Consider the following 15400-nt stretch of genomic DNA (forward strand, 5'->3'; position numbering starts at 1 on the left):
GGTGTCGTAAGAGCCGACTAAGGGAGAGTGAGGAATGAGTGTCTCTCTTAAAATATCTCTAAAATCTAACTGAAATAGATGTTATTTTGCGAAAGTCCATGTTATTGGTTAGTTTATTTCGTCCACGTACATATTGCGACACGTGATTCATCTCTACTTTCAGGTAAATTAATAGATTGCTCCTCGGAGCTTAGTGTTAGCCACTCGCACAACATGCGTGGACAGAATGGCAGTCAGAGATTGATGGCTAATATAAAAAGTTGTAGAAGTTCTGGTAACAATATTAGAAGTAATTATTATTACTTCTAATATTGTTACCAGTAATTGCTAAGTAAATAGCACTTATATACCTGCTTCTTTATTAAGAAGCGGTATATAAGTGGTAGCGGAATTAAACAAAATAATAATTATCAACTAATTATATATATACATATATATATATATATATATATATATATATATATATATATATATATATATATATATGAGCTTTACGGATTTACCAATGCACTCACCATTAAACTAAAAAAAAACCAAACATTATATTAAAACAATAATAAAAAGATAATAATAATAAAAAATCTAATTATGCTATAAAAAATAAATATTAAAAATGCATTTCTGCATAATTTGTTACCGCTCCGCGAAACTCTGTAGCAGTAGTTTTTATTTTGCACATTTTTCAAAAATAAGTTTGCGTATTAAAAAATACTGCAATAGCTAGTCATACTATTCACTTTCTATCTATCAGCACAGTTAGTGTGTAATAATAAAACAACAAAAAACTAATAGAATTCATTATTTTCTGGTCATAGTGATCAGGACAGTAAAATAAGACAGAAAAAAAAATTACTTTTCTTTAAAATAAAGATAAGAAAGGTACTGCTTATGATATATTTTGTTTCGTATTTTTTTTAAGACGGTCATAACTTGAACTATAAGACGTTTCAAGGTTATCCATTCATCACTGGACATCCTGTATATATTGTTTATATGTATATATTGTTTATATATATATATATATATATATATATATATATATATATATATATATATATATATATATATATATATATATATATTATTTGTTTGAATGAAATGGCAATTACTTGACTCATTATCCAGGAACAAACTTAATCTCCAGAAGCCATATATAATGTCAAAAACAGACGAGTGGCTAAACACCGGAATGTGAAGGGACACAATATCATCATCTTCCCGTCGTTATCCCGTATTATATGGGCTCGGCCCTATACGTTTTCCTGTTCCATTCATCTCTATTTTCCGGTTTTTACACAATAATAAATAATATAGTGGATATACCGGCGAAATTACAGGGTACGGGCGCGTAATACTTTAATCCTTCGAAATAGCAACGTTTTGGGTGTGCTATGTGTCTGATGGTGTATTTTATGGTATTTACAGGACAGTGCATGTTTATAGACGATTGCAATCAGTGGACATAAAAAAGACGACATTGTTTTATAATTAAATTAATTAGAATAAGAAGTATTTTTTGCAGTCTGGTCCCGGCAAAGAATAGGCCGAAGAAGAGTAACCAGAGTTACCAGGGGGAGACTTTGTACAAAAGTCGATTGCTTAAGTACCTCTGTCCTATTCGTGTTTCAACCGTGAAGCAGTTGTGTTTCGGTTTGAAGGATGGGATATGGTAGTGAATTTACAGGGTACAGAGGAATAAGATCTGAGTCCTCAAGAATGGCAACGTATGGGGGGTATTATGGACGAAACAGTATACTCTGTTATGTCCATAGTACTGCTCATGTCTATAGGCGACGGCTACCATTTTCCATCAGGTGGACTTTCAGCTTGTTTGCCATTCTATATTGCATAAAAAAAAAGATACACATTTGGTCAGGTGGATTTGTATAGACTGAATTATTTTACTTGAGTTGTATGAATCACGAATTCCTATAAACTTTCCTGAACAACAGTAATAAAATGGACTATTACATACACGGAGTTATTGGGAAAGTTATATTTCTATTCTGCACCTATTGGAAACTACCTTGGCGTGTAGGTTGTTAACCGCCTACTATTTTACTCTTAAACCTTCATCAAAATCTTCACATAGTTTAATGTCCATTGCTGCTTGATCGACGATCATTTCCGAGCTTATTGTATACAGAAACGCAATAGTTACAGTACTGGGTATTTGATCGTCGTAGTTATAATGAAAGTCAGATAAATAAGAAGTTGGTGTGACTTCGTGGAAATCCAAAAGTAACCAGAGAATTTGTCTAGTTTGTTCAGCGTAGTATAGTCGGAATGAATGGAAATCCGCAACTTCATATTAACCTCTGGAGTGGAAACTATTTGTATTTCAGAATCTGTACATTGATCTATAACATCTAGATAGAGTCTCTTCGTGCAAAAACTTCAACAACAACAGTGTAACTTTTTTTGCGATTAAAATGTATATAATTTTAATTTGAAATCCTTTGTAATTCTGAAACATATTGTTTACTTTTAAGACGCCAATTTTTTTTTTCGTCTATATTTCATTATCATCATCATACCAACCTTTAACTGTCCACTGTTGAACATAAGCCTCCCCCTTGGGGGGTTTTGCCAGTAGTTGCCACGCTTGGCAGTTAGGCTTTTGAGATGTTGTAAGAGGAACGCTGCTGCCCAACCTCACCCTCTCTTAGTCGCCTTTACGACACTCACGGGAAAGGAAGGGGTGGTCTATTCTATACGGGGATCACGCGGCAACATTTATTTTTACTAATCATAATTATAATACTATACTATTGCCCATTTGCAAATTTGAACATATTTCAATAAAACCTAATGAAAACGTAATAAGTCTGCCGATGTCACATAGTAGCGCAAACAAAAAATCAATTGTCTGATTTCATGTTTCGATTCGTTACAAATTCCGCAAATTTAAAAATGGTCTCTGTGATATGAGTAATTTCGACAATACTTGGTTATCTTTTTATTATTATTTTTTTTTTGTATATTATAGTACTTACAATTTCAAATATTTGTAGAATCGAACATTTAAAGTGTCCAGTATGAAAAATCAACATATCAGCTGTCAAGCGTTTTGTGAGACGTTTTTGATCCGATGCTCCATCTAGATGTAAAACGTATATGATCTAGACACGCCATCTTTGAAAGATTTATTATCGAAACGATAATCTTAACGGTTCACCTTTCTTTACAGAATTGGATTGGATAGATATCTATTGCCGCAAATGTAGGTTCCACCTTTCAATTTTGAAGAGCGCACAGAAGATCGTAATCCTAATGTATGTATTATTAGATAATGCATTTTATCTAAGGGAGGAATTGTCAGTAATGGGGTATATATAGCAGACCCCACATAATAATACAAGTATATAGGTCTTAATAGCAGTCCCTTAAGTCTTAGAATAGATTTTGTCTCACTTTGCGTGTTCTATCGCTTGTATACGGGACTTTGCTCAGAGGAATTGTTCAGTATCATGCCCACGAATACTTTCTACCATTGTACAGCTCGCCATCGACAGAAAGTTCACCCCATTCCTTAGACCCTAGATGGTCGCGTACAATGCGGTTTCAGAGATGTTTCTTTCTATGAACGCTCAGGTTATGGAATGAGCCCCTTGTTGAGGTTTTTCCAAGAGACTACAGCATGGGATTCTACAAAATGTCTTAAGGGTCGGAAATGCGCACGTAATACCCCTGATATTACAGGCATTCATAGGCTACGGTAACCGCTACCATCAGCTGGGTCGTATGCTTGTTTGCCACTTCAGTGGCACAAAAAAAGGTCTGAGAAACAAGAATTAAAGAATTTACATTAAACAAATTATTTAATACCAAATATCACTTGAAAACATGATCCTACAGAACCTAAACATGGTTGCTCAAGTTGCTCAGCGAGCTTATGGAGAGGTCTATAATTGGAGTTTCTTTGCGTGACTTCATCCTCACCCACCTTTACTTACTAGTTCTTCATCAGCTTATAGCAATAGAGTATACTTTATTAGTGATAAGCCTTAATCCATCGCTCCTTTTTCATTTAAGACTTGTTTCTGTGGATGTAACATTAAATCAATGGATATATACATTTGGATATTTTTAATAGTAGCAACAGTTGTATACGATAAACCAATTGCAAATTATTCATTCAGTGATTTTAACCACTTTTAACCTGTCTTTGCGCATTTATTAATTATCTAGACTGTATGTAATTAAATTTTTGTTAACTGTGTGTGGTGGTAGCTTTTAATTAGCTTATTGTTGTCACGTATAATTTATTATTAAGTTATTAAAGCTGTAAGCTTCCTTCAAAAATAATAAATAAATGAATCTACTATTACCTCTCACGTGAATGTGGCTTCATCTAAAGTCAAGAGATTGTAGTCTGCCACGAAGGTCTCCGACGTGGAATGACTTAACATTCGCTTCGAAGCACGATAGAAATTATATCCTCTGTTTGTGTCAACAAACTATATAAACAAGGCATATTCTATTTACTTTACTATACTAATATTAAAAGTAAATAATTATATACAGGTGGTAATGCTTGGATGAGTTTAAATGCGTGTTTGCTACTCAATCTTGCTAAAACATCTTAATGAAATTTTGAAATGTATTTACTCCAATATGAGTGACAGTAACTTATAATTTCGTTTATTTATTTATTAGATGTTTTAGCAGGAATGCTGCTGCCCATTCCTTTGCCATTAGGAAGCAGTTGTGTTTGCATGGCTGTGTTTCGGTTTGAAGGTCACCTTAGTGATATAAAAAAAACCTATATTACTGGCTGGTTAAATAAATATTTTTTTTCTAAAAAATTTACAAAGCCAGGTTGGGGTGCTAATAAAATCACGCCCAAACAATTCTATTGTACGTATTTTTAGGATAGATACATTTCTTATTTTTGGAAAAGGATTGTGCAAATAGAGATTCTATAATAAACTTCTGTAGGAATACGAGAAACGTGCTTCAAGGTGGAATGATAAAAAGATAAGCTTTTATCTCTAACCTCAAAGGGACTGCGAAAATTATGGTTAAAAGGTTTAATTAATCTACTCTCTATAATTATCTATGTAAGCATATTACCATGCCGTCTTATCAAGTAGTGGTTTATCACCCATAAAAATCTGAGGGTCTACCACGAAATGAAATTCCGGATTTTCGCACTCAATTTCGTGTTTTTGTTCGTATCGAAATCGGCCCAGAAAATGGAGTTTACATGTTATTTAAGGTCATAAACACTGCCGTAATAACTATATTTTAACATTTTTAATATTTTTTATCGGTATGTATTATGTAGTTTTAACATCAAATTTGTGTTTCGTTAGTAAATTGAAAATATTTCATGATAAGCCCTCTATTGTCATATCTCATTCGTTGTAAAAGTCCATGTTACTATTCATGTCTATAGGCGACGGTTATTTCCATCAGGTGGGCCGTCAGCTTGTTTGCCATTCTAAGTTGTATAAAAAAATATTAAATTTACCAGTCTTGATCTATTAAACTGTAAAATCCTTGCCTACAGGGAATATCTTAGAGAAGTTATATACTAATTATGAATTTATAGTTACTTCTCTGTGCCATATTGTCTTTCTTTTTGCTATTGAGTATATTTTTTGTATTTCTGTCTATTAAATTTATTTATTTATAAAAGATACGCCAACAATATGTTCACAATAATTAAACAGACTGTGTACAATATTATAATTAAGTAAGTAATGAAAAATGACCTATCTATCCTATTTAAGAGCTGCGCTCTTGCCGGTGGAGCTCTTGCCACTCACTACGATTTTCAGCGAGTCTCTTCACCTCTTGATACGACACGACACCAACTCCTTCCTTGATCTGCCTGATGTAACTATGTCTCGGTCTCTCTCTTCCCCTCCTTCCTTCTATCTTACCTTCTATTATAATGTTCATAAGTTCGTCGTGTCGCATCAAGTGTCCCAACATTTTGACTTGAAGAATGACCATTCAAAAATATTTAAATCTATGTTTACTTGAACAAAAACATTTCTTTCTTTCTTTCTAAGACTAGATGAACATATAATTTTTTTATTACCACTGAGGTGACAAACAAACATACGGCCCACTTGATGGTAAATGGTTACCGTAGCCTATGAACATCTGCAATACCAGAGGTATTAAGCGTGCGTTGCCGACCCTGAAGAAACCTCTTTACCCCCTTTTTGAAGAACCTCATGCTGTAGTCTCTTGGGAAACCTCGGCAGGGAGCTCATTCCACAACCTGAGTGTTCGTAGTGACGTACAGTTAGAGGCGTATACAGCTCTTACAGATAAGTGTTAATATATACTAAAGTAACAATCATACAATTAGTAAAGACTTAATGTTTAATCTATATTATTAATAAGCGTAGTAAACTGCACTAAAGAATTTCCAAAGATGTCGATATCATGGTCAACGTTTACGGCTTTATTTTAGGATGATAACATTCTGTTGAGGGGAGAATTGGATCCTAAGTTAGTGTATGTTGAAAGTACATAAATTTTTTTTGATAGGTGAAAATGGTATGGTAACCCCATCTGCGTTAACGGGATACGCTGGCGGAGCACAAGTGAAGGGTGATAGATGAGAATGAAAACGGGCCAGTTAGCCCATCATGATGAATTCATCAGGAATCAACTATGATAGATTCCAGGGAGAACCGCGAGGAGGTCGACCTGATTGGGTATATTGCTAGCAATGGGATTCTCAGTCTCCATTATTAACAATCCCTTTTCCCCCAGTACATCGATATTAAATATGTTCTAATTACTTGTGGTAATGTTGCTGCTTTTTATGTTATTTATATGTACATATATACACTGAAGGTAATAAAAAATTGTTTGTTTTCCAAATAAAATAAAATAAAATTCAATTTACTTAGTTCTTATCGACTTCTCAACTTGGCTGTGGAAATGTACGTACTAATAATAAACCCACTATTACTCTCTACTATTTTTATGACATTTTATGGCTGCCAAATTTATTTTATAGAGCCGTCACGTCCGCAGCACTACCATAATAAAGACGCATTTAACGACACCCTATATATTAAGTCCATCAAGTCATTTGAAAAAGAAAGAAAGAAACTATTGTGACAAATTATGAGACGGTACCTTATGTGGAGGTTTAAATAATAAAAAAAAATGTTTATGCGAGTTATCATCAGCGGTATAATACCAGCCTTTAACTGTCCACTGCTGAACATAAGCTTCCACCTTAGGGGGTTTTGCCACTAGTTGCCACACTTGACAGGCAGATTGGCAACCGCAGTTAGGCTTTGGAGATATTTTAAGAAGGACGCTGCTGCTTACGATACCCAAGGGAAAGGAAGGGGTGGCTTATTCTATGCCGGGAACACATGGCAATTGTGCGAGTACTAATATCAATTTTGACAAAACCATTTGTTTTTATTTGAAAACTAAACTATTAAACAGATATTGATAAAATCGAAGCATTTGGCGTTCCATTGTTTCTGCCTTCCCTAATGGGAGACAAGCGTGACCAATATGTATGTATGTGTGATAAAATTTCTATGGACCAAACTGTAAGTTTTTTTTTTTTTATGAAAAAAAGACTGACAGAATTATAAAGTAAGAAACATAAAAAGTACATACCGAATTGAGACTCCGTGTACATTTTTCTGAACTTCAAAATTTAGGTATCCAAAGACATACAAATAACTTTATCCCCTCCCCCCTTCCGGCGGTTGAATAAAAATTATAATATTTTACTGAACTAGGTTAGAACTAGATAGAATATAACTGAATTAGAATTATTTTGTTTAATTCCGCTGCTATTGGCATGTGTGTGACTGCCAACACCCGAAGAGTGGTCACCACTATTACTACCAGAAGTTCCACAACCTTTCATATTAGTTATCAATCTCCAACAGCCATTTTGTTTGCGCACGTTTTGCGGCACGTGTTTCGGCGCCCAAACTACGAATCATAAAAAAATAAAAATAACAAATTTTATCACAATTGAAGTCGTCTTTTTTGTGAGACACAATCTTTAATTATTTAAATCTTAAGAGATTCCGCCGTTTCTGGCAATTTCTTGAAAGTCAATGACGCAAAAATATCTTTTGTCCCAAACTGAGGCATAATTAATCATGACGTTACTTCCTCATTTAATTATGGCGGACTTCTTCTTGGTGAGTTTATAAATGTATATTGAAATCTGATTTATAATTGTTTTTATATTTTTTTTTTAACTTGGAATTACTAATGCTGGTCCATCTAGACGAGTGAAGTGTGAAGACTTTCTTCCACGCACGACCACTCTGTGGAATCAACTTCCAGCAGCAGTATTACCGAACCGATACGACATCATAACCTTAAAGAAAAGAGCATATTCCTTTTTAAAAGGCCGGCAGTACACCTGCGATGCCGTTGGTGTTGTGGGTGATCATGAGCGGCGGTAGTCACTTACCATCAGGTGAGCCGCATGCTCGTTTGCCCCCTGTGTTGTAAAACAATGCTGACAATATTAGATGGAAGGTAATCGTCGCTTTTAGATAATGAACATCATAGAATCACTGAATATGCTTTGATATATGATCTTATTGTATTGTTAAGACCTAAGGTATAAAAGATATATCTTCATACCCCATATTTCATCACTATAATGCCTTTTGACTTAAAAATTATAATAGTAATTTAAAATTGTGTTTCTTAAAAAATCTTACTTTAGTTTTAATTAAACCTAAGGTTATTTTGTTTATAAAACTAAACTACTAAACTTTTCAATAAAAATTTTAAGGACCAATTTATAAATATATACTTTTAAAAAAAAAATTCAAACTGACAGAATTATGAGTTAACAAAGATAAAATGTCACAACCGAATCGAAACTTTTTATTTTTGAATTCGGGTGAATAGTGACGTATTATCACATAAATAAGTGTATATTTATATTTATATTTCTGATTTTTAAATCAGCATACCCGTCATATATTAAACTGGCTTTGGCCGCGACTTCGTCTGTATGACATAAATATATTAACAAGTAACCAAGATAAAAATTAACTTAAAAATTGACTCTTGGCCTCAGCAGAATATCAGTGTTTTGCTCTTAAGGGCAAAGCAATAAACTGAGTTGTGACCATTTTGTGTTACTATGGCACACGCATGAAGGAAGGAAAAGAAAGGAGATTGTTAGTTTATATATTTTGTTTTTTTTTTTATTTGTGCTTTTTTATTTTTATTCTTTTATCTCTTTTGCTATGTATTATGTGTATGTTTTTTTTTTATTGTAATTTGTGTGCTGTATGTAATGTAAATAAATTATCTATCTATCAATCTAACTGATATTATAAATGTAAAAGTGATTCCGTATGTTTATTAAGTCTTGGCACCTTAACGGCTTAAACAAGCTTTATGGAGAGGGGCATATATAAAAAAGGGTTGTAAAAAAATAAGTTTATTTCTAATAAAACGACTTGACCGTAGTAGTTAGTAGTTTAAAAACTAAAATACTAAACCGATTTTGATAAAAATTCAATAGCACCAATCTAAAAGTGTAAGTATATTTTTATATTTATATATATGTGTACATATACGATTAAATATGATATAATTGGTTATGTATATACATAAAATTGTCTAGTTTTGTTTTATACCCCCACATTTAAATAAATAAATAAATAAAATACGTTATAAATTATAGAATAAAACTAAGAGGTTAACCAACGGCACACCTAAAAGAAGAGAGTCATTTAAAACAGTAACTTACGAGATGACAGAAACTCCCTAGCGATTTCAATCCTCGTAAACTTTTACGGTTTTACTACAAAAAAGTTTAACTTGTATAATGTAAATAGACAGGTCTTTAGTACGTGGTTAAACGTCTTATTACAAAACCGTGTCCTTTTTTATATCTAAAAAGAAAGTCTGTCTTATTAAAGATAAAAGGTATTTAAAATAATGAAATTTATCGCAATAGTTTATGTACTTTGGTACATAAAATTACAAATAAATACAAGTATTATTGTGGTCCCGGAATCGCATATACCAGCCCTTCCTATCCTGTGGGTGTCGTAAGAGGCGATTAAAGGAAATTAATGACAGAATAATGGGCAGCAGCGTCCCTCTTAAAACATTGCTAAAAGTCTAACTGCGGTTGCCAACCCGCTTTTAAGCGGGGGGAAAGGGATTGTTAGTAATGGATAATGAGAATCTTATTGCTAGCAATATACCTAACCAATTCGACCTCCTCGCGGTTCTCCCTGGAAACTATCATGGTTAATTCCTGATGAATTCATCATGATGGGCTAACTGGCCTGTTTTCATTCTCATCTATCACCCTTCACTGGTGCTCCGCCAGCGTATCCCGTTAGCGCAGGCGGGGTTACCATACCATTTTCACTCATCAAAAAAAAACCCGCTATTAAGCATGGTAACTACTGCCAAAACTCCTCCTTATTGGGAAGGCTTATGTTCAGCAGTGGACAGTTAATGGATGAAATGATTATTACATCAAATAAACCATATTTAATCACTTAGGAAGAAATTTTTTAAACAATGTATAGGAAATATTTTAAATTATTTTAATATAGGGATAAATCCTCAAATGCTGGTAGATTTAAATAAAAATTCTTATCAATTAATGAATAAAACTTTAAAATAAGCACTTAAAAATTATAAGCAAGCAAGTAATGTTAAAGGTTAAATGTGTTTTGTTGCAGTGTAACCAACATATTTCTGGTGAACCTGTCCGCGGCAGACCTCCTCGTCACCGGCGTGTGCATGCCCATCCAGCTGAGCAAAGCCATCACCCTCGTCTGGTTTTACGGGGAGACGGTGTGCAAGATAGTCAATTATATACAAGGTAACTTGTATATAATTATGTTACATATAAATTGACATATGGGATACCTTATGTTACATATAATTTGTCAGTACAACTTTTCAACACGATCCGGCTCGAAGGACCAATAATATATTTAACTGATTGTAGGAAAAAACGCCGGTTCGTGTTGAAAAGTTGTAGTGAAAATTTATAAAAAAAAAATTAACAACTAAAAGAATAAAATATTAGAAACACAAATTATAAAGAGTTTGTAACACCAAGTTTATAAGGTCATACATTCTTACCAATGTTTTGTACTTTTTATTTATACTTTGTACTTCAGTTGTAAGTATTATTCTGCCTTATTTTCTTTTATTTGTGTTGTTTTTATTTATCATCAATAGAATTATAATTGTCAATTGGCAAGTTATAATAATTCATTATGTATTTATGTAGGTAAGTATATATATTTTTATATACATTCGAAAGCAATGAATGTGGGTCATCTAAAGAAACCTACAAATCTTGGAACCTAAGAACGCTAGCGTAATAAAATAAACAATTTAATACGCAATATAATACTCCTTAAATGAAAGTAATAAAATTTATAAGTCACTAAATTTTATTTATAAAAAATTACATAAAGAACAAAAAACTGCTGATCTCGCCTTAAAACAAAAATAGGAAACATGACATTTTAATTTTTATGCAGTTTAATTTTTGGAGCAAAATAACTGGTTTTGTCATAATTGATGTCAGTGTTTCTTGTGAGCCAGAATCTTCGATTATATAACATCGTGTTTTTTATATAACTCCACCCTACTTTCTTAGAATTATCTGTGAAAAAGAAATTACATCAAACAATAGGATTTACACCCACGTTGCTCTTCCATATTAGTTTTGCTGTTGGATAAATAACATGGGTAGGATAAAAATCTATCTACGTTAACATCAAGTATCTTGTCTGTGTAGACAGAAGGATCATAACATCATCACATTAGCTTTTAACTGTCTGAACTGAACATAAACCTCCCTCTTGGGGGGTTTTACCCAGTAGTTACCCCGCTTGACAATCGGATTCGCAACCGCAGATAGGCTTTAGAGATGTTTTAAGAGAGACTTTACTGCCCATCCCTTGCCCTCCCTTAGTCACCTCTTACAATACCCACGGGAAAGAAAGGGATGGCCTATTCTATGCCGGGACCACACGACCACACTAGCGAAACAAGACAGTGAGATAAGAGTAGAAAACTCTAAATTTTTTCTCCTCAATCATATCAGAACTTTTGTCTCCTCGTTCCAATATTTCGATTGCCTAGCAACTAGTTCTTGTATGTTTAGGCAACCATCGAATATTGTTTCCAGTACGACACTGATTATCTATGCATTTACAGTATTTTCCTGGAAATATCCTTATATCCTCTTATCACGTTTGGTATGTCTGAACTTGTTACGAATTCTAAGTGTATTTGCCAGACGTTATATTTTGGGGAAGAAAAAGTAAATCTTATATAAATTACAGTTACTTCGAGCCATACCATCCAAATCAATCTATTTTGAATTGGATGGTAAAAGAATTATATTCGTATTTTTAATTATTGGAATTATATGTATGTATTTCTCTTTCTTTCCCATGGGTATTGTGCCTACACGTAATATTGCATAATGATTATTCATAATTCCAAAGCGAACTTTGCACCGTTCCCTAATTTGTAAGTGACCTAAATTAATTAACGTAACTTGAATGTTTTATCTTATACACACTCGCGATACAACCTCTGTGCTAGGTAGCCTATTCAATATACAAGTTTACATTTTAAATCTAGAATTATTCTCGTTATTTACCACTTCCACAAACCGCATCGAGTCTTCTTAACAACTTCAGCCAAATTGGTGACCCCGACGTGATGTGTAGCTCGAAGTCCATTGCCCTTGTCAGGCCACGGTGTGTGCTGGTGCGGGCGTACTGTTGACGGTTCTCCGGCTGGCGCGGGCGCCAGCAGGAGAGCGAGGCGAATGAGGGAACTTAACGCTTGAGAGATGAGCAGCAGCGTCCCTCTTTAAACATCACTAAAGGTTACCTGCGGTTGCCAACCTTCTTGCCAAGCGTGGCAACTACTGGTAAAACCCCTCAATAGGGGGAGGCCTATGTTCAGCAATGGACAATTAACGGCTGATATGATGAAGATGCTGATTACAGATATTTATTATCCACTTTATTTTTTAATTAAAAAAATCCATTATTCTACATATATTATTTTTCAATAAATATTTTGTTTATTAAAATTATAGGTAATAAGTATATTAATAAGTAAGTACTTTATATTATTCTCAATTTCGTGTATAATATAATATATGTTGTAAATGTGTAAGTATATTTGTTATTTATATATATTTATTCGTTTATATATATAATTTTAGTATGTATGTATATCAATAATTACTAGTACCGCATTCGAGTATTCTGACGCTGCCCTATGGTTGGCTGTGAGAGAATGCTTTTAGCATTGAGTCTGCCATGTACACATTTATGTACTAATGAATAAATAAATAATACCCATCTTTCACCAGACCTTTTTTCCCCTTCAAGAATTTAATGAAACATTTTATAACGTGGGAGCGTTTCATATTAACTAGACTAGATACAAGCCTACTAAAATATTTGTTATAAGCCGTTTTAAATGATAAATATATAATAAAAATAAAACACGAGTAAATAAAGGTTTTTTAAAACGTTTTTGTTAAACGGAACATTTTAATAGACAACAGATACTGTATTTTCAAACTATTCAAAGTTACATAAAAAAATACATGATTTTTTTTTTACGATTTTGGTATTTATTGATAATATACAGTGGAAGGGACAGTTTGCCCAAAACGAAAACAATAAATTCAAATGAATGGTTTAAATCTGATGGCAGATTATTTCCCCATGTGAAATACACCATAGCCATATACATATTATAGAAAAAAATGTACAAAAGTCGTTTACTTAGGTACCTGTCTTATTCGTGTTTTTACCAGTTGTGTTTGCATGGCTGTGTTTCGGTTTGAAGGGTGGGATATGGCGTGAATTTACTGGGTGCAAAGGAATAACACCTCAGGAATATCACGGGCATAACAGTATACAAAAGAAAATAAATGAAAATGTTTAAAAGATTTTTTTTATACTACTTAGAATGGCAAACAAGCTGACGGCCCACCTGATGAAAAGTGGTAATCGTCGCCTATAGACATGAGCAGTACCATAGACATAACAGATTATACTGTTTCGCTCATGATATCCCTTAAAACTGCAACACAGGCATGCAGACTACTGCATTACGGTTGAAACACGAATGGGACAGAGGTTCCCAAGCAATTGACTTTTGTTAGTATGTCCATATATATTATCATCGTATGATTACGACTCTCAGTGATAAGCAAACGAGAGAATATAAATGTGATTTTAGTATTTTTATTTGTTACAGGCGTAGCTGTGGCAGCTAGCGTGTTCACCCTCACCGCCATGTCAGTGGATCGCTGGTTGTCGATATCCCCCGAGCCCAGACTCCGCCCGCCCGGCAGGAGACAGGCTCTCCTCCTGCTAGCTCTTCTGTGGTGCGCCGCTCTCCTAATATTTATACCACTGGTCATAGTGGCTTCTGTAAGAAGAGAAACTGTGCCAATTATTGCTAAAGCTTATAAGAACATATCGGTAAGTTTATTAGCATAGAAAACTTTTAACTACCCTTTTTTGAAATATGGTGTTATGTATCCGCTCTTTGTAATTTCACTTCTTTTTCAAAAATACTGTATTAGGGTTTTTCAAGGGTTAACAAAGTTTATAGTTTGTTCTGTAGAACTTAACAAAAATGTAAACAAACAAGTGAATTTTATTGACCCGATCATAAAATAATCTGCTAATATCCAATAGTTGTAAAAATATAACCAGAGAGAGACTTTGTACAAAAGTGGTTTGAGGTGGCTACCTCTGCCCCATTCGTGTTTCTACCGTGAAGCAGTTATATTTGCATGGCTGTGTTTTGGTTTGAAAGGTGGGATATAGCAGTAAATTAACAGGGTACAGAGAAATAACACCTGAGTCCTCAGGAATGGCAACGTATGGGTATGTATTTGTGGGCGAAACAGTATACTCTGTTATGTCCATGGTACTTTACCACTTTCCATTAGGTGGGCCGTCAGCTTGTTTGGCATTCTATGTTGTATAAAAAAATACAACGAAACTTAGTTATTTATATATATATATATATATAAGTGCCGCATAATCCCAAGCTGGGACAACTCGTGTTTTTATTTTTTTCTTAACATAAACGAAGGAAATCTCTTACTACATCCCGAGAATAAAGGTGGATTAATAAATAATGATTAAGGAAAATATTGGTGGAATAAACAAAATTTACATAACAACAGGTAAAACAAGAAGTCATCAATTGGATATAATTTTCATAGGAGAGATATTCTCTTGATCGGAAATATATAAAAAGATAAGATTTCCGTTTAAATAATTGTCTGCTCGAACTTTGACCTTTATAAAGCGACCATAAACGTAATCATTAATTGTCGAGTAAATTATACAACACGAGTAAGTCAAATCAATAGATTGTTGGTTTT

The 15400-nt window shown here is 33.6% G+C and overlaps 1 protein-coding gene across 1 annotated transcript in view; it reads left to right on the plus strand.

Annotated features, from left to right (window-relative positions):
* The window catches only part of LOC113519325 (neuropeptide FF receptor 2-like), a 134010-nt gene that overhangs the window by 76171 nt on the left and 42439 nt on the right, over positions 1 to 15400 (plus strand). The window contains exons 2-3 of the mRNA XM_052894530.1: positions 10683 to 10825; positions 14257 to 14483. Coding sequence (XP_052750490.1) covers positions 10683 to 10825; positions 14257 to 14483 — 370 coding nt within the window. The remainder of the gene's footprint in view (positions 1 to 10682; positions 10826 to 14256; positions 14484 to 15400) is intronic.

This window comes from Galleria mellonella, unplaced genomic scaffold (genome assembly GCF_026898425.1).
Source record: "Galleria mellonella isolate WM207_F2 unplaced genomic scaffold, CSIRO_AGI_GalMel_v1 utg213, whole genome shotgun sequence".
In the NCBI taxonomy this organism is placed as follows: domain Eukaryota; kingdom Metazoa; phylum Arthropoda; class Insecta; order Lepidoptera; family Pyralidae; genus Galleria; species Galleria mellonella.